Source organism: Neoarius graeffei, chromosome 18, assembly GCF_027579695.1.
Source record: "Neoarius graeffei isolate fNeoGra1 chromosome 18, fNeoGra1.pri, whole genome shotgun sequence".
NCBI classification, from domain to species: domain Eukaryota; kingdom Metazoa; phylum Chordata; class Actinopteri; order Siluriformes; family Ariidae; genus Neoarius; species Neoarius graeffei.
In genome coordinates, this window is record NC_083586.1 from 29455918 (window position 1) to 29483556 (window position 27639).

Below are 27639 nucleotides of genomic sequence, written 5' to 3' on the forward strand. Positions count from 1 at the left end.
ACAAAGAATAACCTGCATCATGCTAGTGAGATTGATGCTGGCGATAGCCCAGGTTGAGAGCTTCTTTCACACATTCTTCCATGGCTTTTTTGTTGTTTTTGTTTCTGAAACAGATAAAGAATACACTCTGCTGGGTGGGAGTGAGGAACTAGGAAGAACATAAGTGCTGCAGTTTGAAGGAAAATGAAGTGGTAACTCTGAGACCTTGGGTTTGCTAAATACTTCTGACAAATTGGGATATGGGCCTGGGATCTGAATATTCTCCTTCACTTTTGAGTTTTCAAACTATGTATTTCAGAAAAGGAAATGGAGACAAAAAAATCAACAGTATCTGCATGAGGCAGCACGGTGGTGTAGTGATTAGCATTGTCACCAAGACAATGCAAGAAGAACCCAGGACCTTCAGCAAGAAGGTCCTGGGTTCGAGCCCAGTGGCCGACAGGGGCCTTTCTGTGTGGAGTTTGCATGTTCTCCCTGTGTCTGTGTGGGTTTCCTCCGGGTGCTCTGGTTTCCCCCACAGTCCAAAGACATGCAGTTAGGTTAACATGGGGCAGCCTTAGATTGAGGTGCCCTTGAGCGAGGCATCTGTTCCCCAGGTGCTGTAGCATGGCTGCCCACTGCTCTGGGTGTGTGTGTTCATTGCTCATGTGTGTGTGCATGGGTGTGTTCACTGCTTCAGATGAGTAAAATGCAGAGAGGAATTTCACAAGTGTACGTCTGATGAATAATGTTCTTATTCTTAACTTACCTTCTCAACATGAAAAGGAAGGGTTATTCATTGTAAGTCAAGCTGTACTGAGCACTATCTGATTCTGTGGTGCCTTCATGAGTATGAGAGAGATGGATTCTGTGTAAAGAAAGGTGAAGAAAGCTTTTTAGTTGCTACCAAAATTAGCTTTTGAGTGCTGGTTCAGAAATCTTAGTGCATCATCAGCTGTTGACTGTTTGATTTCCTTGTCTTAAAATGAGAATTTGCTCAACAGTCACTTGTCCAGAGACCAAATATTAAAACACTCCCTAAAATTCGCTATTGAACTCCTGGTAAGTTTGTTGTAGCCAAGCAGGATCACAGACAACTATAACCCATGTTCGTGATTTTTTGGTGAGCAGTGAAAGCACCACTTTCTGAGAACTTGCAGGAACTTGCAGGACAAAACATTGCAAAAGAAAGCCCTTGCATTTTTCCAGAAACCCATCACATCTGTAAGGTTGTGCAATACAAGGTCATGACAAGCTTACTTCCAGGTTTGTGTTGTGTATCAGGTTACTCACGGTAGCACTGGGTTTACAATTGAGAGTTGGTGTGCTTCTACAACAGACTCCGAATACCTCCTCTATGGTGGTGGAGATCTGCTGGAGCTGCTGAGCACAGGTCCCTAGGAGTTGGCCTTGTAATGTGACTCACGAACACATTACATTATATTACATTACAGGCATTTAGCAGACACTCTTATCTAGAGCAATGTACAACATACCCAGAGCAGCCTGGGGAGCAGTTGGGGGTTAGGTGCCTTGCTCAAGGGCACTTCTACCATTCCTGATGGTCCAGGGGATCAAACTGCTTCTCTAAGCATTAGACCATGGCTTCCCCGATCTCAAACCTCCATAAAGTCTTCTGTAATACTCGAGAAGTTTGAGGCTGCATGTCTAGAGTTTTTTTTAAACAACCTATAGTTTCCATCCATCCATTATCTGTAACCGCTTATCCTGTGCAGCGTCACGGGCAAGCTGGAGCCTATCCCAGCTGACTATGGGCGAGAGGCGGGGTACACCTTGGACAAGTTGCCAGGTCATTGCAGGGCTGACACACAGAGACAAACAACCATTCAAACCTATGGTCAATTTAGAGCCACCAATTAGCCTAACCGCATGTCTTTGGACTGTGGGGGAAACCGGATCACCCAGAGGAAACTCACACAGACACGGGGAGAACATGCAAACACCACACAGAAAGGCCCCCAGCAGCCACTGGGCTCGAACCCAGAACCTTCTTGCCGTGAGACAACAGTACTAACCACTACACCAGCATGCCGCCCACTTATAGTTTCCAGTCCTATGCAAATCCAATAGCTAGGCAAAAGGGTCAAAAGACAAAAAGGTCAAAATAGTCAAGTCAAGTTTATTTGTATAGCGCTTTTAACAATAAACATTGTCGTAAAGCAGCTTTACAGAATTTGAACGACTTAAAACATGAGCTAATTTTATCCCTAATCTATCCCCGATGAGCAAGCCTGTGGCGACGGTGGCAAGGAAAAACTCCCTCAGACGACATGAGGAAGAAACCTCGAGAGGAACCAGACTCAGAAGGGAACCCATCCTCATTTGGGCAACAACAGACAGCATGACTATAACATTAACAGCTTTAACATTAACAGTTTTAACATAAAGTCAGTTTCGTTGATGTTATAAACTCTTCATTGATGGAAACTTGAGTGCAAAACTGTTCATGACAACTGCAGTCCTAAAGTTAGCAAGTCAACTGTAGTCCTCAGCCATAAAAGCATTACTGTAAGAGTCCAGAGCGTCCTCCAGGTGTGACTTTGAACTGTCCACATGGGGCCGTCCTCCACAGGAGCGATACGATGAGGCTCCAACCAGACACAGGGCACCAGGATGGATCAGGCAGGTCTGAGGAGCAGAAGAGGTCAGCATCTTGATCCCAGGACCGACATGTAACTCAGAGGGACAGATTTGGGGGTGGAGAGAAAAAAAAACACAGGTTGTTAGGTATGCCCAATGTCACCTGAATAAGTAGGAACAGTATACATATTGCACTGAGTACAGGCAGGGACTCCGGCAATTAACTATGACAGCATAACTTAAAGGGGAGAGCCAGACGGTAACAAAGGCATGAGGGAGCCCCGGGACATAAAGCAGCAGCCACTACACCGTCAACAAACTCGAGTGAGCAAGCGAGTGGGGACTGACAGCATCCATACATCCCAGTTTACCAAAACACTATGTCTGAGGACCCTCCAGATCTACTCCTTTACCTCATAAACACCATTAACAAAAGGCTTGACTAAACAGATATGTTTTCAGCCTAGACTTAAACGCTGAGACTGTGTCTGATTCCCGAACACTACTTGAAGTGACCTTTTAATTAATAAAAATAAAGAAAAACCATTGAATTAGAGAGTATGTCCAAACTTTTGACTGGTACTGTAGATGACGCAAGGTTTTTTATCCTTTTCAGTCAAACAGATGTTTATTTGTAACATCTCATTATCTCTAGCCGCTTTATCCTTTTCTACAGGGTCGCAGGCAAGCTGGAGCCTATCCCAGCTGACTACGGGCGAAAGGCGGGGTACACCCTGGACAAGTCGCCAGGTCATCACAGGGCTGACACATAGACACAGACAACCATTCACACTCACATTCACACCTACGGTCAATTTAGAGTCACCAGTTAACCTAACCTGCATGTCTTTGGACTGTGGGGGAAACCGGAGCACCCGGAGGAAACCCACGCGGACACGGGGAGAACATGCAAACTCCGCACAGAAAGGCCCTCGCCGGCCACGGGGCTCGAACCCAGGACCTTCTTGCTGTGAGGCGACAGCGCTAACCACTACACCACCGTGCCGCCCTATTTGTAACATATTACCACTATTAATATTTGCTAAGACCAACAGTAACACCATTTACATTGCCTTCATTGTCAAACAATGCATGAACATTTTTTCACATACACATTTTCCACCGATGAGTAGCAGTCAAGATCTTGGTGTGTGTGTGTCTGTCTGTCTGTGGGTTTTGTTGTTGCACAAGTATGCCAACTTTGTAGGGACAGCAATATTGAAAGTTCTTATTTTGAAATGGGCTAAGAGTCTCTCTTCTGGTTATTTTTGAGTACTGAACAAACACTTGTGTGAGCTCTTCTTTCATCAGCTGTTCAATCATGACAGTTTTTTGATTATGATCTTAAAAAAAGGTTACAGTGAGTTTAAAAAAAAAAGCTTTGCAATGGACTGGCATCCCATCCTGAGTGCATTTCTGTCTCACAACCAATGTTCCTGGGACAGGCTCCAGATCCAAGAGCTTTTCTATACTTCAGGAAGCTCTCCTTCCACGCTAATTTGAACACTACCAATTTTGTTTGACGCCATTTACGTTCCAACTTTCGAGTGGTCTGTTTTAAAGTGCGAGTGTCATCATTATACCATGGTGCTAATTTTTTTGTCTCTGACCATTTTCCATTTAAGAGGAGCTACATTATCTAAAGTATGGCGGAACATTGACTCTAAGCATTCAGTTGCCTGATCAAGTTCTTCAGGGGCTGACAGTGACCCAATCAAAGTTGACAACTCTGGGAGATCATTTATAAAGCTCTGTGCAGTAGTTGACGTGAAAGTACGTTTAATACAGTAGCATGGTGAGGTGGATATATTATTACTCAGACATATTTTGAATGAGATGAGACAATGATCTGAGATAACTTCAGACTGTGGAAGTATGACTATATTTTCTACGTTTAATCTGAATGTTAGTATTAGATCAAGGGTGTGACCACCATTATGGGTCGGTCCAAAGACATTCTGATTAATCTCTACTGAATCTAAAATGATCACAAATGCTGTTTTTAAAGGGTCTTCTGGGTTATCGAAGTGAATATTAAAATCTCCGACAACTAAAGCTTTGCCTAAGGAAATAACCAGATCTGAGATAAAATCTGCAAATTCACAAAGAAACTCAGAATATGGCCCCGGGGGCCTGTAAATAATAAGTAACGGAATTAACTGGGTAGACCTATTTTTTGAGGCTACATACATTATATAAGTATGAAGAACTTCAAATGTATTAAATTTATAACCAGGTTTTTGTGTTACACCTAGATAATCGCTATAAATAACTGCAACGCCTCCTCCTCTGCCAGTTAGACGAGACTGGTGCACTGTATATAATTGTATCCAGGAGGACTCGCTTCATTTAATGCTATATATTCATTTGGCTTAATCCATGTTTCAGTTAAACAAAGTACATTAAACTCCTGATCAGTAATGAGTTCATTAACCATTAGCGCTTTAGATGTAAGAGATCTATATTTAATGAGTCAATATCACCATAAGGTGCCTTTGAGACTTACCCATTCATCTCATCTCATTATCTGTAGCTGCTTTATCCTGTTCTACAGGGTCGCAGGCAAGCTGGAGCCTATCCCAGCTGACTACGGGCGAAAGGCGGGGTACACCCTGGACAAGTCGCCAGGTCATCACAGGGCTGACACATAGACACAGACAACCATTCACATTCACACCTACGGTCAATTTAGAGTCACCAGTTAACCTAACCTGCATGTCTTTGGACTGTGGGGGAAACCGGAGCACCCGGAGGAAACCCACACGGACACGGGGAGAACATGCAAACTCCACACAGAAAGGCCTTCGCCGGCCCCGGGGCTCGAACCCGGACCTTCTTGCTGTGAGGCGACAGTGCTAACCACTACACCACCGTGCCGCCCTGAGACTTACCCATTTTCAAAAAAAAAAAAAAGCTGAGATTTTCCATTGAACTTCATATTCATTTTATTAAGTAGATGTTGTGCTGTTAGAAATGCATGTTGGTCAAGCTCCAACACTTTTTATAAATTAACTGCAAGCAGACAATGTACACGCAAACAGCAACGTATGTCCACCCTGTCATGGACAAATTCAAAGTAAACACATTGTAATTACACAGTGATTATAAAATGTACATTTGCAGAAAGCTATTTAGTCCCTTTCTTAACAATATATTTTAGTTCATGGGAAAAGTATTTGGATAATAATGAAATTATGGCAAACTATTTGTTTCTCTATAAAATCTGCGAGAGTTGCACTTTCTGTTCTACAACCCCGATTCCAAAAAAGTTGGGACAAAGTACAAATTGTAAATAAAAACGGAATGCAATAATGTGGAAGTTTCAAAATTCCATATTTTATTCAGAATAGAACATAGATGACATATCAAATGTTTAAACTGAGAAAATGTATCATTTAAAGAGAAAAATTAGGTGATTTTAAATTTCATGACAACAACACATCTCAGAAAAGTTGGGACAAGGCCATGTTTACCACTGTGAGACATCCCCTTTTCTCTTTACAACAGTCTGTAAACGTCTGGGGACTGAGGAGACAAGTTGCTCAAGTTTAGGGATAGGAATGTTAACCCATTCTTGTCTAATGTAGGATTCTAGTTGCTCAACTGTCTTAGGTCTTTTTTGTCATATCTTCCGTTTTATGATGCGCCAAATGTTTTCTATGGGTGAAAGATCTGGACTGCAGGCTGGCCAGTTCAGTACCCGGACCCTTCTTCTACGCAGCCATGATGCTGTAATTGATGCAGTATGTGGTTTGGCATTGTCATGTTGGAAAATGCAAGGTCCTTCCTGAAAGAGACGTCATCTGGATGGGAGCATATGTTGCTCTAGAACCTGGATATACCTTTCAGCATTGATGGTGTCTTTCCAGATGTGTAAGCTGCCCATGCCACATGCACTAATGCAACCCCATACCATCAGAGATGCAGGCTTCTGAACTGAGCGCTGATAACAACTTGGGTCGTCCTTCTCCTCTTTAGTCCGAATGACACGGCGTCCCTGATTTCCATAAAGAACTTCAAATTTTGATTCGTCTGACCACAGAACAGTTTTCCACTTTGCCACAGTCCATTTTAAATGAGCCTTGGCCCAGAGAAGACGTCTGCGCTTCTGGATCGTGTTTAGATACGGCTTCTTCTTTGAACTATAGAGTTTTAGCTGGCAACGGCGGATGGCACGGTGAATTGTGTTCACAAATAATGTTCTCTGGAAATATTCCTGAGCCCATTTTGTGATTTCCAATCCAGAAGCATGCCTGTATGTGATGCAGTGCCGTCTAAGGGCCCGAAGATCACGGGCACCCAGTATGGTTTTCCAGCCTTGACCCTTACGCACAGAGATTCTTCCAGATTCTCTGAATCTTTTGATGATATTATGCACTGTAGATGATGATATGTTCAAACTCTTTGCAGTTTTACACTGTCGAACTCCTTTCTGATATTGCTCCACTATTTGTCGGCGCAGAATTAGAGCAATTGGTCATCCTCTTCCCATCTTTACTTCTGAGAGCCGCTGCCACTCCAAGATGCTCTTTTTATACCCAGTCATGTTAATGACCTATTGCCAATTGACCTAATGAGTTGCAATTTGGTCCTCCAGCTGTTCCTTTTTTGTACCTTTAACTTTTCCAGCCTCTTATTGCCCCTGTCCCAACTTTTTTGAGATGTGTTGCTGTCATGAAATTTCAAATGAGCCAATATTTGGCATGAAATTTCAAAATGTCTCACTTTCGACATTTGATATGTTGTCTATGTTCTATTGTGAATACAATATCAGTTTTTGAGATTTGTAAATTATTGGATTCCGTTTTTATTTACAATTTGTACTTTGTCCCGACTTTTTTGGAATCGGGGTTGTAAATAAAATCTAACAACAAAGATATCTGGTCAAACTTTCAAACAATACTATTTGGCCCTCATTTGTTTATTAAGGAATCATACAAAAGGTTTCGCTAACTTGTGAAAATCGTTTGTTTATTTTCATAAAACATGAAAATGACAGGGTGGACAATGACATGACTGGGTGGACCTTGGGCATGACAGGGTGGACATATTGTGAAATGCCATTGAATGTCCTCATAAATGCCATAAATCTAAAGGAAATTGTGTAAAAAAAAATGGCAGAGGTCCTTTTCTCATGTAGGGGGAAACAAACTTCATCATCCTCACTGACAAAACAGACTGGTTTTGATCCACTCTACCCGCATGCAGCTACTGAATAAAGATGCCCAAAATGAGCCATTAATGTGGCCTTCTAATGTTAAACTCTGTACATCATTTTGCACAGTAAAAGTCAAACATTCAACTGTAGAGCAAGAAGAAAAATGTTGAAAAAGTGGAGAACGGTTGAACATTGAAACATTGAAAACAGCATGTTACAGAGAGATCACTTAGACGCTTCTCCAAACAGTCTCTCCCTTTCTGCAGAGACATGGCTCAATTCTGCAGTTGCTGTTCCACATACAGTGGTGCTTAAAAGTTTGTGAACCCTTTAGAATTTTCAATATTTCTGAATAAATATAACCTAAAACAACATCAGATTTTCACACAAGTCCTAAAAGTAGATAACGATAACCCAGTTAAACAAATGAGACAAACAAATTAAACTTGGTCATTTATTTATTGAGGAAAATGATCCAATATTACATATCTGTGAGTGGCAAAAGTATGTGAACCTCTAGGATTAGCAGTTAATTTGAAGGTGAAATTAGAGTCAGGTGTTGTCAATCAATGGGATGACAATCAGGTGTGAGTGGGCACCCTGTTTTATTTAAAGAACAGGGATCTATCAAAGTCTGATCTTCACAACACATGTTTGTGGAAGTGTATCATGGCATGAACACAGGAGATTCCTGATGACCTCAGAAAAAGCGTTGTTGATGCTCATCAGGCTGGAAAAGGTTACAAAACCATCTCTAAAGAGTTTGGACTCCACCAATCCACAGTCAGACAGATTGTGTACAAATGGAGGAAATTCAAGACCATTGTTACCCTCCCCAGGAGTGGTTGACCAACAAAGATCACTCCAAGAGCAAGGCGTGTAATAGTCAGCGAGGTCACAAAGGACCCCAGGGTAACTTCTAAGCAACCAAAGGCCTCTCTCACATTGGCTAAGGTGAATGTTCATGAGTCCACCATCAGGAGAACACTGAACAACAATAGTGTGCATGGCAGGGTTGCAAGGAGAAAGCCACTGCTCTCCAAAAAGAATATTGCTGCTCATCTGCAGTTTGCGAAAGATCACGTGGACAAGCCAGAAGGCTTTTGGAAAAATGTTTTGTGGACGGATGAGACCAAAATAGAACTTTTTGGTTTAAATGAGAAGCGTTATGTTTGGAGAAAGGAAAACACTGCATTCCAGCATAAGAACCTTATCCCATTTATGAAACATGGTGGTGGTAGTATCATGGTTTGGGCCTGTTTTGCTGCATCTGGGCCAGGATGGCTTGCCATCATTGATGGAACAATGAATTGTGAATTATACCAGCAAATTCTAAAGGAAAATGTCAGGACATCTGTCCATGAACTGAATCTCAAGAGAAGGTGGGTCATGCAGCAAGACAACGACCCTAAGCACACAAGTCGTTCTACCAAAGAATGGTTAAAGAAGAATAAAGTTAATGTTTTGGAATGGCCAAGTCAAAGTCCTGACCTTAATCCAATCGAAATGTTGTGGAAGGACCTGAAGCGAGCAGTTCATGTGAGGAAACCCACCAACATCCCAGAGTTGAAGCTGTTCTGTACGGAGGAATGGGCTAAAATTCCTCCAAGCCGGTGTGCAGGACTGATCAACAGTTACTGGAAATGTTTAGTTGCAGTTATTGCTGCACAAGGGGGTCACACCAGATACTGAAAGCAAAGGTTCACATACTTTTGCCACTCACAGATATGTAATATTGGATCATTTTCCTCAATAAATAAATGACCAAGTAAAATATTTTTGTCTCATTTGTTTAACTGTGTTCTCTTTATCTACTTTTAGGACTTGTGTGAAAATCTGATGATGTTTTAGGTCATATTTATTCAGAAATATAGAAAATTCTAAAGGATTCACAAACTTTCAAGCACCACTGTACTTCCAAGCAGATGCTTCAATCTGTACAGAGCGCTTGTTCAGAGTCTGTGGTTCTGGTATTAGGCAAAGTATCTGCCAGTCATGGTACCAACAGATGTCCTCCCGGAGACTTGGCCAATGGAACTTGTTTATGCCATTGCGGTGTTTACACTTAACTTTCACACTGTGCCCTTCTGCATCCATGATGACACCTGGGTATGCTTCAATGTCGTAATTAACGATGCACCACTCTCCAATGTGCTTTACCTCAATCATTTCTGGTCTCATAGGGTTATCTGTCTTTCCACATGCTGGGGACTCATCAGATGAAACAGGAACATCCGCTAGAGTGACCTCTTGAAGGTTAAAGCAGGGGCAGTCCAAAACACCTTCCTCCCTTTTACACAGACATGAAATGTCTCTGTATTTCATCTGGCTTGCTGACAGGGTGGACAATGGCAGGGTGGACATTTTTGGCCAATGTTAGCATTTAATGAGCACATGGTCGACCTTCGGTTAGCAAGGTGACTGTGTACTGTTTCACAAATATATATTTTGAATTTCTGAAAGGTTTTTATATTAATTGATATTTCACTATGACAGAGGCCCTGTGATGACCTGGCGACATGTCCAGGGTGTACCCTGCCTTTCGCCCGTAGTCAGCTGGGATAGGCTCCAGCTTGCCTGCGACCCTGTAGAACAGGATAAAGCGGCTAGAGATAATGAGATGATATTTCACTATGACAGAGGCCCTGTGATGACCTGGCGACTTGTCCAGGGTGTACCCTGCCTTTCGCCCGTAGTCAGCTGGGATAGGCTCCAGTTTGCCTGCGACCCTGTAGAACAGGATAAAGTGGCTAGAGATAATGAGATGAGAGAGACTATGACAGAGTGGACATGTTAAGCCTGACAACATCCGACTACACACACAATATGATGAAAATTACAAAATATAAGTGTAAATACTTACTCTGCAACAAGCCACTGTTTCAACATCCATTGAAGAAAGACAAAATGATGGTAGTGATGTCACTGAAGACATCAGGGGGTTTCTTAAAGGGGCAGTTACCCCATAATGACAGGGTGGACAGCAATTTCAGGGACACGTGCAAAATGTTCAATATTATTATGAAAATAGAATATACATGATCAAAAAATTCATTTTATCAAATAACTTGTGGACAATAAAACTATGATTTTTTTTATTTATTTAGTCTCATTTAACCACTTATTGCACATACTGTAGTTAGCAGAGCAGTGTGTGGGACATGCCAAAATCACGTACATCCAACGAAAAAAAAAGGTATAAAATGAAGGAAACACATTTCAAGAGACTTATCATTGTACTGCTATGTGTGTAAATGTTTGGCCATTTATAATAAGACCTCAGAGTTTCATTAGTCTGCTACATTTTCATGATGACTGTGATTCTGATGAGGACACCAAAGGCACTTAATAGTGACATTGACTCTAATAGCCCCACCTTTAGATCAAAGGTGCTGGCAGCGGCTGTACAGTCAGTATGATCTAATTTTATATTGATTAGGTTGCTGGAACAAATTCTCTGAATATTTCTACTTTTTTTGTTGAGCTCGGGGAACAGACAGAGTCTTGATGTAGTGGACCCTGAGTGACGACTCTGTGCAGCTAGCAGACAGTCGGTTTAGCCTGTTTGTCTGCTCCCTGGCCTTGGCTCTGGATTGTCTAAATACAGTCTAAAGGGCAAATCCAAAGAGTAAACAGTAAAGCAAGGCTGAAATAAACTGGACACTGGATACACGTACAAAGACTATCATTATGTTCTACTCAGACAGAGCTCTGAGAAATAATAATACATTTTATTTAAGGCACCTTTCAGGGCACTCAAGGTCACCTCACAATACACATAAACAACAATAAAAAGAGCAAAAAAGACACAACAATATCTCATCTCATTATCTCTAGCTGCTTTATCCTTCTACAGGGTCGCAGGCAAGCTGGAGCCTATCCCAGCTGACTACGGGCGAAAGGCGGGGTACACCCTGGACAAGTCGCCAGGTCATCACAGGGCTGACACATAGACACAGACAACCATTCACACTCACATTCACACCTACGGTCAATTTAGAGTCACCAGTTAACCTAACCTGCATGTCTTTGGACTGTGGGGGAAAACGGAGCACCTGGAGGAAACCCACGCGGACACGGGGAGAACATGCAAACTCCACACAGAAAGGCCCTCGCCGGCCCCGGGGCTCGAACCCAGAACCTTCTTGCTGTGAGGTGACAGCGCTAACCACTACACCACCGTGCCGCCCCGACACAACAATATAAATGCAATAAAATCAGAAATCAGCAGTAGTGGATAAGTTATACTGAGTAGGCAAGTTTGAAAAGGTGGGTTTTTAAACAGGTTTTGAAGACGGATAATGAGTTAATGTTCCTGATGTCAGGGGGGAGGGAGTTCCAGAGGCGAGAGACAGAGTGGCTGAAGGCTCTGGACCCCATGGTGGACAGACGGGCAGAGGGCACAGTGAGGCTGATGGAGGATGCTGACCTGAGTGTCTGGGAGGGAGTGTTGATGTGGAGAAGGTCAGAGAGGTATGGGGGGGGCGAGGTTGTGGATGGCCTTGAAAGTGTGGAGCAGGATTTTAAAGTCTATGTGAAATTTGACAGGAAGCCAGTGGAGCTGTTGAAGAACAGGAGTGATATGATTGATGGATGGAGTTCTGGAGACAATACGAGCAGCTGAGTTCTGGACCAGTTGGAGCTTATGGATGGACTTGTGGGGGAGACCAAAGAGGAGGGAGTTACAGTAGTCTAGGCGGGATGTGACTAAAGTGTGGACCAAGATGGCAGCGCTATTGGAAGTAAGGGATGGACGGAGGCGGTTAATATTGCGAATATGGAAGTAGGCCGACCGGGTAACATTATTAATGTAGGTTTGGAATGATAAAGAGCTGACAAGGATGACACCCAGGCTCTTAACCTGAGGGGAGGGGGAAACAGAGGAATTGTCAATGGGGATGGTGAATCTGGGAGTGTTAGTGAGAGTGGATTTAGAACCAACGAGGAGGACCTCAGTTTTATCACTGTTGAGTCTGAGAAAGTTGGAGGAGAGCCAGGATTTGATTTCCTGTAAACAGACACAAAGGGAGGGGGCAGGAAGGTGGAGGTGGGTTTAGAGGAGAGATAGAGCTGGGTGTCATCTGCGTAACAATGGAAATGGATGTTGTATGTTGTATGGTTTCTGACATTGATTCTACATGTTCAGAGATTCTTGTACATGATTAGGCACTGTTAAGTGAATGATTCTGAAAATTTAACTGAATTATAATGTCAGATTCTAAGCAGTCAGTAGGCATTGTGATGTCAGAGATTCTGCATTTTCAGCAATGAATAACATAGGGAACAAACTGGCTATAGAATGGACCCTGTTACTCTCAAGACCAAATCATCATTTTACAAAACTAGAAGTACAACTTTGGCAGGAACACAGGGTTCGAGTACAAGGTCCCTGTCCATGCATCTGGCCACTAGCTTATAGATTGGGCTTGTTGGTAAAGCATGCAGCTACCCCACTCTTCTTGCTGAAGTGATTCCCATTTCAGATGACCATTGTGTATAGGCTCATAAAGACCTCAGGAAACATAATACAAGGCTGACATCCCAGGCTGGACAATTACAGGAGAGCAGTGGGCAAAGACATCTAGCCTCCTACAGAAAAGTTATGACAGGTTTATGAGCACCTAAAGAGACATTATCCATAGTGCGTACTTTGAACATAAATGGAGTTTTTCACTTGTCAACAGTTTAAGAGTTTACCTGACCCGTGTGCTGTGGGCTCTTGCTTTTAGTAATGTTTCTTTCAGGATTCTCATACCTAACAACCTGTGTCGTCCCCCCCCATCTGTCCCTCTGAGTTCCATGTCAATCCTGAGATCAAGATGTTGATCTCCTCTGCTCCTCGGACCTGTCTGATCCATCCTGATGCCCTACATCTGGTTGGAGTCTCATCACATCACTCCTGTGGAGGACGGCCCCATACGGACAGTTGAAAGTCGCACTTAGAAGATGCCCTGGACACTTACAGTAATGCTTTTATGGCTGAGGACTACAGTTGACTTGCTAACTTTAGGAATGCAGTTGTCATGAACAGTTTTGCACTCAAGTTTCCATCAATTGAAGTGTTATAACATCAACGAAACTGACTTCATGTTAAAACTGTTATAATCACATTGTCTGTTATCACCCAAATGAGGATGGGTTCCCTTTTGAGTCTGGTTCCTCTCGAGGTTTCTTCCTCATCTCGTCTGAGGGAGTTTTTCCTTGCCACCATCGCCACAGGCTTGCTCATTGGGGATAGATTAGGGATAAAATTAGCTCATTTTTAAAGTCATTTAAATTCTGTAAAGCTGCTTTGCGACAATGTCTATTGTTAAAAGCGCTATACAAATAAACTTGACTTGACTGTGGCCTAATTGCTGAATTCTGTGTAATAGGCATTATTTAGCAAGCTGGATACAAACTTATTTACTCGTAAATCATTCATAGGAGCACTTATAGAAGAAATAGGTAGTCATGAAAATCCTGTAATTTAAAAAAAAAAGTTTGTATGCTATTCATGCTCCTGACCGTGTGTAAATTTACACACAAGAAGACTAACAGATGTAAACCTCAACTTGATTGGCTTAACATCATAAGATTTGAATGGATTATTGCACTCTCATATAAGGAATAAACTGTCAAGTTTAAATTGCTTATTTATATTACGTTTACGGCATAGGCGGTGGACCGCAGCACCATTACAGATCCCACGGTGAAGGCAAACAGTTTCAACCTCCCACGCAAGTAGTGATAGATACTGAACTGCATACGCACCCTCCACACAAAAATAGGACACCGTCTGCATAAGTGGGAGATGGCAAACAGCTCTGCCTGTAACTGTGGCCACCAAGACCAGACAGTTAACCACATTGTGAATGATTGCCACATACGGCGTTTCATTGGGGGATTCAACGAGCTGGACAGAACAATCAGTGCCGCCCTTGCCTGGATATCTTCCCTGGATTAGACATTGTAGATTTTGTAGTTTGTGTACATCATATGAAAGAAGAAGATTACGTTTACAACATTTAACAGACGCCCTTATCCAAAGCAACTTATGGAAGTGGTTTGTATTCTCTGTCAAAAACATCCTTATGCTAATTCACCAAGGTCAAGGACTAAGAATACCATCAAGAAAATTTTGTGAAACCCAGCCATTTTATATTGTTGGCATTAATTAAATACTATGAAAAATAACCCAGGCACTTAGAAAATTGGGCCGATACACATATGGAGTCCTTGCCCTTTTTATGCATGTGCACAGAACATATATATGTTATTTACCAGCTGGGAGGTCTGTATGGTGAAATACCGTGACCAAGGTCTTGAAAGTACTGAGCGAGGCCCTCTGGGCCGAGGTCAGTATTCAAGGCCGAGGTCACGGTATTTCACCATACGGACCGACCTTAAGCTGGTAAATAATATATTTATTTTTTTCTTTACCAAATTCTAACAGAAAACGAGAGCATCCGAAAGGGAAAACCGAGCCGAGCCGCCATTTTGAATCCTCATTCACGGCTGTAATGCAAATTGCTTTCTCCTCAGTGCACTTCCATGGCAGGAAAAAACTACATTTTGCCGCCCATGTAGTCCCCTATTTATACAAATAGGAGTCATTCAGCCATGTTTTTACTCGGCGTTAGCAAGTTAGAGGTTTTTAGCTTTCTCCTGAAATGTTTTCTTTTATTTCTTCTTCCTCAGGGTAGTAAAACTCGCTTTCACTGTGAACACTGTCGTTATCGCTATCCATGCTGTAAAATTAATGCTATTCTCCTGAGAAATGCTGGCAAACATTTATCAGATTTTTGATAATCTTATAAATAAATCTTATTTTAAAAAAAAGATAAATGTTGATAAAAAATTCTACTAGGTTTGTTGTTGTTGTGAACGAGCGAGTCGCCAGAGGTCCATAATCGGGGTCTGTATCGTAGGATACAGACCTGCTCGCCAGCCAATCAGAGCGCAGGATTTGATGGAAACCGCACCGCGAAAAAAATAAATAGAGGAGATTACACAATGGCACAAAGATATGAAGTTTATCTTCAAGTGGTGAACATATTCACGAGTGAGTGGTGCGAACGAATGAAAATATTTTCAACACAAGAAGATAAACTTCATATCTTCACACCACCATGTAATGTTCTTTGTATTATATGGACAACCTCCAGAAAAAAAAAAAACACAAGTTAATCCAAAAAAATTTTAATTTTGAACCAGTTTTCCATTTTGACAACAAGCATCTAGTCAGTGGGAAAACACTGGTATTGATGTCATCAGAGTGACATATCGGGAATTATTATACAGTGTCTTGCAAAAGTATTCATCCCCCTTGGTGTTTCTCTTGTTTTGTCATATTACAAGCTGGAATTAAAACGGATTTTGGGGGGATTAGCACCGTTTTATTAACACACCTTAAAGGTGCAAATTGTTGTTTTATTGTGACACAAACAATAATTAAGATGGAAAAACAGAAATCTGGAGTGTGCATAGGTATTCACCCCCTTTTGTATGAAACTCCTAAATAAGAGCTGCTCCAAACAATTCACTTCATGAGTCACATCATTAGTTGATTAAGATGTGTGTTGATTGTGCTCGCTTCGCACAGTCAAACAGGCAGAGGAAGTCCGTGTGCGCATGCGCAGGTTTACCTTCTTCTTCTTCTTCTTCTTTTGGGTTTTACGGCAGCTGGTACAGTTCCATCATTCTGTCACTAAACAACCAGCTGATCACACCGAGGTGCTCGCTGACCGCCGATATTTATTAGTTTGGTCTTGCGTTTCCATTCCTTCACAACATAACATCTTTTCTTCTCGCTTTCCGTTACTGTAGTCGATCTTTCACATTTCATTCGTACACTCACGTTCTACATTTTCCTCTCGTTTCAAATTTGTATCCCATAATGCCTTGTGCGAACAGGGAAAGCCCACCACGTGATGCACGGCGTAGTATCTTGAATTGGGTCATGGTGAAGCAGGAAAAAAATAGCAGAGAATTTAGGGCCATGTGGCCCTAAATTCATTAATTGTTCTATTGGGGGAAAAAAATAAAACTGGAGGTCTGTGAATCGAATTCAGTAACTTTCGGTCCCACTGACCAAAAATAATTGGACGTCAGGTAAAATTCTGTTTATGACCTTAACTTGAAAAATCTGAAAGGCAGTATAGCTTTAAAACTTGCACACATCTCTAGTTAAGACCAGTTATGAATTGAAGTGATGTAGCCAGAATTTACACATCTGCTGACAGTGTTGCCATTTCTACCTCTTAGGGAAGTAAATAATTACAAATGCATTTGATCTGAACAGATAATGTGTTCTAAACCAATACAAAAAGTCCTACTGATACCAATAGGAGACACACGAGTGTGGTGCATGTGTATGCATGAGGTTTTTGATTTCATGCAATCTGGACTTGAACCAAAGTCAGAGACATGATGTACACAGGAAACATACTCCCCCCCCCCATCTTTCATCAGCAGTTTGCTCCAGTAACACAATCTAAATACTGCTTTACATTAAAGAGGACATACAGTATTATACCCCTTTTCCACAAGTTGACCCAGGTCTCTGGGGTCTTAATGAAATATCTGGGACATGCCTTCATCAAAATACGACAAGGATAAAGCACCACAGCTCCCTTCTTTCCCTGTCTAAACAGCCCTGTTCAAAACAGCTGATTTGAGTGGCCATTATATTAAATGTTAATGAGCCACTGGTCAACCCTCCCCTCCCCTCCCCTCCCCTCCCCTCCACCAGCCAATCAGGTAGCACATTCCTCGTGACTTCATATTTATTCCCAAAGGCAGTTCTCAAGCCATGAGTGGAAATCCTCAGATGCTAGAGACCCAAATGCATGCACTGAAAAAGTGAGTTTTTAAGAATATTTAAGAAACCTTTAAGTTCACCAGAGTGCTTAGGCATTATGCTTGGCATTAAAAAAAGAACAGTTGTTATGCTGAAATTAACAGTGGTATGGGGGTATGTTGGACGATCTGTGATGATGTGAGGCTTTGTCTTCCAGTAGGACAATGATCCAAAAAATACATCCAAATCCACACAAAATCTAGAAGGGCCCTCGGTAGAGTGCATACAGTACCTCCACCAAGCCACATATCTGTATTTGCATCAAAATCTAATCAATTGTTTCGTAACCCATGGCCCGTTTTTCCTCAAAATTTCATCAAAATCCGTTCACTACTTTCCAAGTTACATTGGGAATTGGTGCTTGTATTATACAACACCGATTCCAAAAAAGTTGGAACAAAGTACAAATTGTAAATAAAAACGGAATGCAATAATTTACAAATCTCAAAAACTGATATTGTATTCACAATAGAACATAGACAACATATCCAATGTCGAAAGTGAGACATTTTGAAATTTCATGCCGAATATTGGCTCATTTGAAATTTGATGACAGCAACACATCTCAAAAAAGTTGGGACGGGGCAATAAGAGGCTGGAAAAGTTAAAGGTACAAAAAAGGAACAGCTGGAGGACCAAATTGCAACTCATTAGGTCAATTGGCAATAGGTCATTAACATGACTGGGTATAAAAAGAGCATCTTGGAGTGGCAGCGGCTCTCAGAAGTAAAGATGGGAAGAGGATCACCAATCCCCCTAATTCTGCGCCGACAAATAGTGGCACAATATCAGAAAGGAGTTCGACAGTGTAAAATTGCAAAGAGTTTGAACATATCATCATCTACAGTGCATAATATCATCAAAAGATTCAGAGAATCTGGAAGAATCTCTGTGCGTAAGGGTCAAGGCCGGAAAACCATACTGGGTGCCCGTGATCTTCGGGCCCTTAGACGGCACTGCATCACATACAGGCATGCTTCTGTATTGGAAATCACAAAATGGGCTCAGGAATATTTCCAGAGAACATTATCTGTGAACACAATTCACCGTGCCATCCGCCGTTGCCAGCTAAAACTCTATAGTTCAAAGAAGAAGCCGTATCTAAACACGATCCAGAAGCGCAGACGTCTTCTCTGGGCCAAGGCTCATTTAAAATGGACTGTGGCAAAGTGGAAAACTGTTCTGTGGTCAGACGAATCAAAATTTGAAGTTCTTTATGGAAATCAGGGACGCCGTGTCATTCGGACTAAAGAGGAGAAGGACGACCCAAGTTGTTATCAGCGCTCAGTTCAGAAGCCTGCATCTCTGATGGTATGGGGTTGCATTAGTGCGTGTGGCATGGGCAGCTTACACATCTGGAAAGACACCATCAATGCTGAAAAGTATATCCAGGTTCTAGAGCAACATATGCTCCCATCCAGACGACGTCTCTTTCAGGGAAGACCTTGCATTTTCCAACATGACAATGCCAAACCACATACTGCATCAATTACAGCATCACGGCTGCGTAGAAGAAGGGTCCGGGTACTGAACTGGCCAGCCTGCAGTCCAGATCTTTCACCCATAGAAAACATTTGGTGCATCATAAAATGGAAGATACGACAAAAAAGACCTAAGACAGTTGAGCAACTAGAATCCTACATTAGAAAAGAATGGGTTAACATTCCTATCCCTAAACTTGAGCAACTTGTCTCTTCAGTCCCCAGACGTTTACAGACTGTTGTAAAGAGAAAAGGGGATGTCCCACAGTGCTAAACATGGCCTTGTCCCAACTTTTTGGAATCGGGGTTGTATTTTAAGTGCCACAATGTCTTCCTCTGTGGGTTTATTGTCTCATTTTATATCGTAATGCATTTGTACTTTAGCACATACTGTGGCATGATGTTTTGTCACGGCAGTACAATTCTCTCTCACAATTTTGTTCTATCACATTTTGGGTTTTTACAAATTTCATGCGGTTGTAACTCTGAACCCTTATCATGAGTGAATGATCATTAATAGCTATACAGATTGTAATCTCACACTTCTTCAAAAAGCCACAGAGAAAAACAGCATGCTGTGAACCAGGATGTGGAAGAAAATCAGGTGGTCCTGCTGTCACAGAAACACACCTCAGACAACCTTTTAGTTCATATGATGTGGCCCACAGCGCATCAGAAACATCAGATTTGTAACAAATGATAAATTCATATATATTACTTCAGGTTTGTATTTTTTATTGTAAACCTGTGTTCTCTTACAGCAAATTTTCAAAGTCAAAGGCTATGTCTGAAATCACTCACTCATTCACTACTCCCTACTCGCTATCTAGGGAATTACTATATAGAGGACTATATAGTGAGCTCATTGGTAAAATGAAAAAGAAAAAAAAAACACTTTCAGACACTACTCCGCCGCGCTGTTATTCACATCATTACTGTCACACAATTAAAACGTGCCAGATCAGTCGGCTGGTGGGTTTTCAAAATAATAAATCCATATTATCTCATCTCATCATCTCTAGCCACTTGATCCTGTTCTACAAGGTCGCAGGCAAGCTGGAGCCTATCCCAGCTGACTACGGGCGAGAGGCGGGGTACACCCTGGACAAGTCGCCAGGTCATCACAGGGCTGACACACACTGTTTTCTGAGTTGGCCATTAGGTGCCAGAGTTCTCACAGAGTTACGAGAGCTGTCACTAGTGGTGATTGTTTAGTTCCAAGATGCAGGACTTCTTTCTGTCAGTCTGCCCTCTCTGTAAAGGGGGCAAAACTCTGGAATTCTCTACCCACAGAGTTGAAGCTGGAAACAAATAGAAATGTTTTTTACAAAGGACTAAAACAATGGCTAAAATGTACACAACAGTGTACACATTAAGTCTTGTAGTTGGCTGACTGGTTTGTTCAAAATGTCTTTGCTTCGAAATTTGTCTCTCTTTTTCTCTTATCTCTTTCCTGGTTGTTTCTTCTTTATTTTCATATTTGAATGTTTTTATTTTTATTTTTGTTTTTATTTTTATAAAAGCCTCCTGTGGACTGGTGTTGTAAATTAGCACTTGTGCTAAAACACTCAAACAATGCATCTGGTTTGTCCAATGTTATTGCTATGTCCATATCAAATAAACATTTAATAAAAAAAAAAAAATACAACCATTCACACTCACATTCACACCTATGGTCAATTTAGAGTCACCAGTTAACCTAACCTGCATGTCTTTGGACTGTGGGGGAAACCGGAGCACCCGGAGGAAACCCACGCGGACACGGGGAGAACATGCAAACTCCGCACAGAAAGGCCCTCGTCGGCCAAGGGACTCAAACCCGGACCTTCTTGCTGTGAGGCAACAGCGCTAACCACTACACCACCGTGCCGCCCCCAATAAATAAATGACCAAGTATAATATTTTTGTCTCATTTGTTTAACTGGGTTCTCTTTATCTACTTTTAAGACTTGTGTGAAAATCTGATGTTGTTTTAGGTCATATTTATGCAGACATAAATTCTAAAGGGTTCACAAACTTTCGAGCACCACTGTAGGATGTAATAATTTTCACTATACATTCGGACAGCACTACAAAATGGCCATCTGGCTCTATATTCTACTAGATAGGGAGTAGCGAGTGATTTCAGACACAGGACAAATTAACTATTGGTCATCAACGATTTCAACGAAAACCCAAAACTAAAAAAAAAAAAAAAAGTGCTGCTTGGACAAGTATTCAACCCGTCAGGTTCTGGAAGCTCCAGATGAAGAATACTGCCTGTAATTTGTCTCTAGATTTTGATGTTTTCAGGTGCTGTGATGCTGCTAAATATTTTGACTGGCATAAAAGTGAGTGGAGATATCTTCCTTGTCTGCCACTGTTTCCAGCAAGGTAGTGCCGTGGGTAGCACTGTCGCCTCACAGCAAGAAGGTTCTGGGTTCGAACCTCGTGGCTGACTGGGACCTTGTAGCGGTGTGGGTTTCCTCCTACAGTCCAAAGACATGCCATTGAAGTCAACTACCTATTCTAAAATTACCCCTCGGTGCAAGTGGGAGAGCTTTTCCTCTCCTGTCTTCCCGCCGCTCATGAGAAGTCAGCTGGGATTAGCTCCAGCGTCCTTTACGATCCTGACAGATTAGCGCTACGGATAATGGATGGATGCTTCCGGCTTGACCTTTTACCTTTGTGGTCATCACTAAACGACAAACTGTAGCAGGAATGTCCTTTGCATGTTACAGGTAATTAATACATACCCAAAGTCCAAAGCAAATCAGCCTTTCTGAAACTTTTGTAAATGGAATAGAAATTTAGTTCGGTTTTCTTTTGCAAACAAACATTCAGAGACAAGACTGATAAACGAGGCTCAGTGTACGGATGCTTTAATATATATATTAAAAAAAAAAAAAAAACACTTCACACACACACAGCATGGCATAATGGATGGTCTACAGCTCTTGCATTCTTCTGATCTGCTGGTAACCGCACTGTTGAATGATGTACCTCCGTGACCTTTTCTTTACAAATCTTACGACTGCAAGCAAGCAGCGTTGACACTGAATGTGTGAACTCATTATTAACACTTAAACATGAGATCCTTGTCTCAAAGAGGATGTGGGTGAACATTTTCAGAGGTGTTGCTGATGGAGCTGTTTTTGACTTGCTTCGTCTGAGCTCAGATTCTGTCTGGGTTGAAAAACTTTCCGGTGTAGCGGCCATGATTGTGAAGATCAAACGGGCTGATGACTTTGCGGATGCCCAGCATATTGGACCTGGCTATTCTCTCGAAGGTCCACGGGTTCTGGTTGTTGGCCTTCCTCTCGGCTTCTTCCTGCTGCATGACAGCCAGACTCTCTCTGCTTACCACCTGTTAGAGAACATGGATTAAAAAACACTGAGCTAGAATATTTTACATATTGTGTAAAGATATACTGTGCACCCATCCATAATTTATTTAATATAGCTTTTTTTATTTAAAAACTGTTGTACAGAAAGTTCACTTGATGTCTAAGTAAGTTTTCACTTCCTTGGAGGTTTTACCACATTACAGCATGGCACCATGTTGAGGAACTTAAAATATTCTACAAAAAAAAAAAAGCATACATGAGTCAATACTTGGACATGTGCCATGGTGGTGTGTGAAATTCCCAGCAGTTTCTGAAAAGTTCAAACCAGAATGCCACGGTTAACGTCACAGAGATCACTTTCTCGTCCCTGTTCTGATGTCTGATTTGAACATTTACTGAAGCTCTTGATCTCCATCTGCATTGTGCTGCTGCCACATGATTGGCAGATTAGATAACTGCATGAATGTGCCTGATGAAGAAGTCTACAATAAGTGTGTGAGAGTGAGACAGGCAGATATATGGACAAACTGGGAAATACACCACTCCTATTTTTCATAAGAGCTTCATCCAGGACATGGAGAACCAAAACCATGACATAAATCCCTTTATCGTATGACCCGTACGCAGCGCTCGAAACTAACGGTGTCCCGACGTCCCGGGGACCATAAAAAATGTCATCGGGACACAAAATTATCATATCTGGGACAATCCCGGGACAATGGAAAAAAAAATAGATCTAGAGACGACAATTCCCCCGGGGGAAATCGTGAGAGTGATGCAGTGCGCGTAGCAGTCACAGTTGCCGGAGCTGAGCTGGACTGTATTTTTGTCTCTCTCTGCTCAGCGCGCGAGTGGGGGAGGGGCACGGCACACAAAAAGGGCAGCTTTCCGTCAGAGCGCTCCCTCCAAACAACGGGGGTTTATACGAAAACAGAAGGAGATATTCACAAAATTATTTCACATCGAGTGCCACAAGGGTCTCCTGAACACACTGATGTACTTTTTTTTGTCTGTAGTGTAAAAATTGAGGTCACTAGAGCGAGTTAAAAACGAGTGACTTTTCTGATTTAACAATCAAAGCGCAGCCACGTTTATAATGGCAGTCTATGGGGCTGCGCGCCTGCCCTCTCCTCACTTTCAGGCTTCTCATTCAAAAACTGCAAGTCCTATCGTGTAGGTAGACACATTGTGTGAATCAGGACAAGTGTGGCTACTACTTTTGAGAAAATTGTGTGTGTAGAGTGAAAATTGGGGCTGAAAACACAGTTTAAATGAGAAAGTTTGAGCTATTTTTCCAAGCTCTCTACACTCTAACTTAACGAGCTGCACTGGTGTGTAACGCAATAGACACCCATTATAAAGCCGGAATTTCTCCAGGAACCCACATGGTGTTTGAGCTGGGACTGAGCCAAAAGTATAGAACCTAGCAAAAAGTTGAATGCCAGATCCACAGAGGAGAAGTTTCTCTACGTTTTAAAGTTTGAATCATGTCTCTAGGTGAAAGCATGCCAGAGCAGCGGATGTTTGAAAATGTGTGTAGTTTTTCAAATAATTCCATAGAAATGAATGGGAAATTTATCTAGGTCAAAGAAAATGAAATTAAGCACTGTAAATAATGTAAATGATTTCTATGACTAAAGGTTACAATAAAAAAAACTTGCATTACATTGCTTTGTTTGCACTTATATGATATGACACTTTTATCCAAAGTGACTTTATGTTTTTTTACAGTGTTAAAGTCCCTGTAGCAATGTTGGGGTAGGTGCCTTGCTCAAGGGCGTTTCATCTATTGATGGTATGGCTGATGGCTTTCAAAACATCTCTGAATGGGGCAACAGGTATATTACATAAAAATGGATAACGGTAATGGTGAAAATGATAAGTTGGCCTTATAAGTCTCATCTCATCTCATCTCATTATCTCTAGCCGCTTTATCCTTCTACAGGGTCGCAGGCAAGCTGGAGCCTATCCCAGCTGACTACGGGCGAAAGGCGGGGTACACCCTGGACAAGTCGCCAGGTCATCACAGGGCTGACACATAGACACAGACAACCATTCACACTCACATTCACACCTACGGTCAATTTAGAGTCACCAGTTAACCTAACCTGCATGTCTTTGGACTGTGGGGGAAACCGGAGCACCCGGAGGAAACCCACGCGGACACGGGGAGAACATGCAAACTCCACACAGAAAGGCCCTCGCCGGCCCCGGGGCTCGAACCCAGGACCTTCTTGCTGTGAGGCGACAGCGCTAACCACTACACCACCGTGCCACCCGGCCTTATAAGTGCCAACAGATATTCAAGGTATAAGTAGATGAAATGAACATAAAAGGGGTCTTATTTTCAACTAAAGTGTACTGCAGATGTAGGGAGTTGAAACATTTTCTGAATGAGCTAGTTGGCCCCTTTAAATAAACGGGTATCTATTCATACAGTGAGATCGCCGAAGTTTAATAAACTGAAAATGCAATAACTGTAATTTTGAAGTAGATGATGTATAGGACATGTGTCGCTTGTGTTTTGTGACTTATTGTAAAAATGATATAAAGGGTTCAAAATCGCATAGTTACAAATATAATAGTAACTTCATATGATAATATTAACCACTGGTTATTTCAGAGAGGAAAAAAATGGGGACACTATTGCTTCCATTCGGGACAATACAACACAGAATTCGGGACCACTGGGGGACACAAAGAAAAAAAGTTAATTTCGAGCCCTGCCCGTACGGACCTGCGCAGTGCGCACGCGCTCTTAATAAAACCATTGAGAAGTGTCACGTGACTGGGCTGATACGGATTTTTGAACCCGGCCCGGAAAAAGCCATATGCGACCCTGGGCCCGTTTCATTTTGCTCTGAAATGTTACTTTGAAAAACGAGCGACACAACTGAGCACAGTGAAAGTGAATTTTATTATCCAGAAGACTTATCAGATACAGACCTAATTGAACAAACTGAAATTGTCAAAGAAAGAAAAAAAAAAAAAAAAGGGGTTCTTTCGAGCACAGAAATTCACTTGTTTATAGAAAAGACATCTGTTATTTGGGGGGGGGGGGGGGAGGACGGTTTGTTATCGAGTCATCATCAGATGAAGGTTGAACTGACTCTACTCCATTTTGTTTTCAAATCAAAGTTCTTTTCTATATAAAATCTCGAGAGGTCGGAGCCCATTCCCCACTGTAGCGACGAGTGAAGCCATCTGGCTGCCATTTTACCACTCACCACGTGCATTTGGCTTGTGTATTAAAACTGTCGCATCTGATCAAACTTTCCCCAAAACAGGAACCTCCTGACTCCTCCCCCCCTTCATTACTTCGCCTTATTTTCTCCACTTTACCTCCATTCCTTACATATCTTTATCGCACTCCCCTTCACTGTTATTGTTTTTTTTTTTTATTTTTTTATTCCCCCCTTTTCCAGTCCCTGATCATTACCTCACCCACGTCAGAGTAAGCAGGGTGAGGTACTGTAATCAGTGCGGTGTTTGTTTGTTTGTGTGTCTGTCTTAACAATCTAGCGTCTAGACGGTTGCACCGACTGACTTCAAATTTTCAGGGTTGGAAACAATGGTCTGTAGCTTAGCTGATTAAATTTTGGGAGTAATCGGGTCAAGGTAAAGGTCAACCAAACAAGGTCAAAAATAACATTTTCCATTATAACTCAAAAACGGCTGCCGACAGACAGATGTTTACTATTGTGAGCATATAGGGACTCTCATCTGGCACCATGATCATTGTTTTCCACGGTGTGCATTAGTTAAAAAAAGGTCATATGATAAAACGCTTACCGACAGAGTTAGATCAGGCTGGATAGGAAAATATTTGGCTCCTAGTCATTTGTACAGACCTCACGGCATAACTCCGTCAATATGTCACTCATGAGGAAACAGATTAATTGTTTTGATAAAATGTGGGTACTTTTGGTTTGTGAATGTGTCTGAGTGATTCCACGCTTATGGGTACTGAAATGGGGACGTGAACTTATTCACCTAAAACCATTTCTTTTTTTACCATCAGATCACAAAACATGTAATCTTTAATGAATGATATGTTAAAAGATAACTTTAATTTTCTGAGATGTAATAAAAACATATTTATATGCCAAAGTCAAGCCTATGAGTTCCAAAATGATGTCTGTTCCATTACTTCTGTTACGATTGTCCATCTCGCGTCTGTTACAAATTAATTACAATCTAGCTATATACCATGTTAATCTTATTGAAAGAATGTGTATGTTTATTCTACTACACATGTTTATTAATTATATTTGCTAAAACATCACCTTCCTATGTTTCAAAAAGTAATTCTACATTGTTAAAATTGAGAATCTATATGTCCACAACACTTCTGTTACGTTCTGACTTTGGCATATAAATATGTTTTTATTACATCTCAGAAAATTAAAGTTATCTTTTAACATATCATTCATTAAAGATTACATGTTTTGTGACCTGATGGTAAAAAAAGAAATGGTTTTAGGTGAATTTTTAAAAATAAGTTCATGTCCCCATTTCAGTACCCATAAGCGTGGAATCACTCGTATAATAAGAAAAATCACGCATTAACTTGAAGATATGAAGTTTATCTTATCTTTTCGTGTTTAAAAACCTGCATTTTTCTTACAAAATACATCACGGCTCTGAGCGACACATTTCCCGATATTTCACGCCGGCGAGGTCACTCCCAGTGTTTACACGCTAACTTGATGTGCGTTGTCAAAATGGTTCCAAATTAAAATTTGTTTGATTAACTTGTGCATTTTTTTTTTTGGTGGATGTGTCTGTTGTAACTCTTGTGCAGCAATAACTGCAACTAAAACATTTCCTGTAACTGTTAATCAGTTCTGCACATCAGCTTGGAGGAATTTCATCTAATGCGTCGGAACAGAACCACTTCAGCTGTGGAATGCTGCAGGGTTTGTTCACGTGAACTGCTCAGACATTTCTACTGGGTAACGGTCAGGACTTTGCCTTTGTGTAAATCATTCCTTGGTAGAATGACTCACGTGCTTAATAGGCATGTAGCAATGCACCGCATTCATGTTTCCATTTCATTCACGATATTTAAAAAAAAGAGGAAAAAAAAAACATGCAACATTTATTTTCCTATTTATCAACTTAAATATTCCTTTTGTTAAATAAAAAAGAAAAACCTTGTTTCATTTTCTCAGTAACCAGCAATAATTATTTACCCACATTTAAAGACCGGAGGAAGATATAATACTGTCAGATTTGACCAAGGACTCTGTT

The 27639-nt window shown here is 41.5% G+C and overlaps 1 protein-coding gene across 3 annotated transcripts in view; it reads right to left on the minus strand.

Annotated features, from left to right (window-relative positions):
- Positions 1-21905: 21905 nt before the first annotated feature.
- The window catches only part of mrpl16 (mitochondrial ribosomal protein L16), a 50915-nt gene continuing 45181 nt past the window's right edge, over positions 21906-27639 (minus strand). For all 3 annotated transcript variants that reach the window (XM_060898648.1, XM_060898649.1, XM_060898650.1), the window contains one exon: positions 21906-22406. In XM_060898648.1, coding sequence (XP_060754631.1) covers positions 22215-22406 — 192 coding nt within the window. In that variant the 3' untranslated portion in view covers positions 21906-22214. The remainder of the gene's footprint in view (positions 22407-27639) is intronic.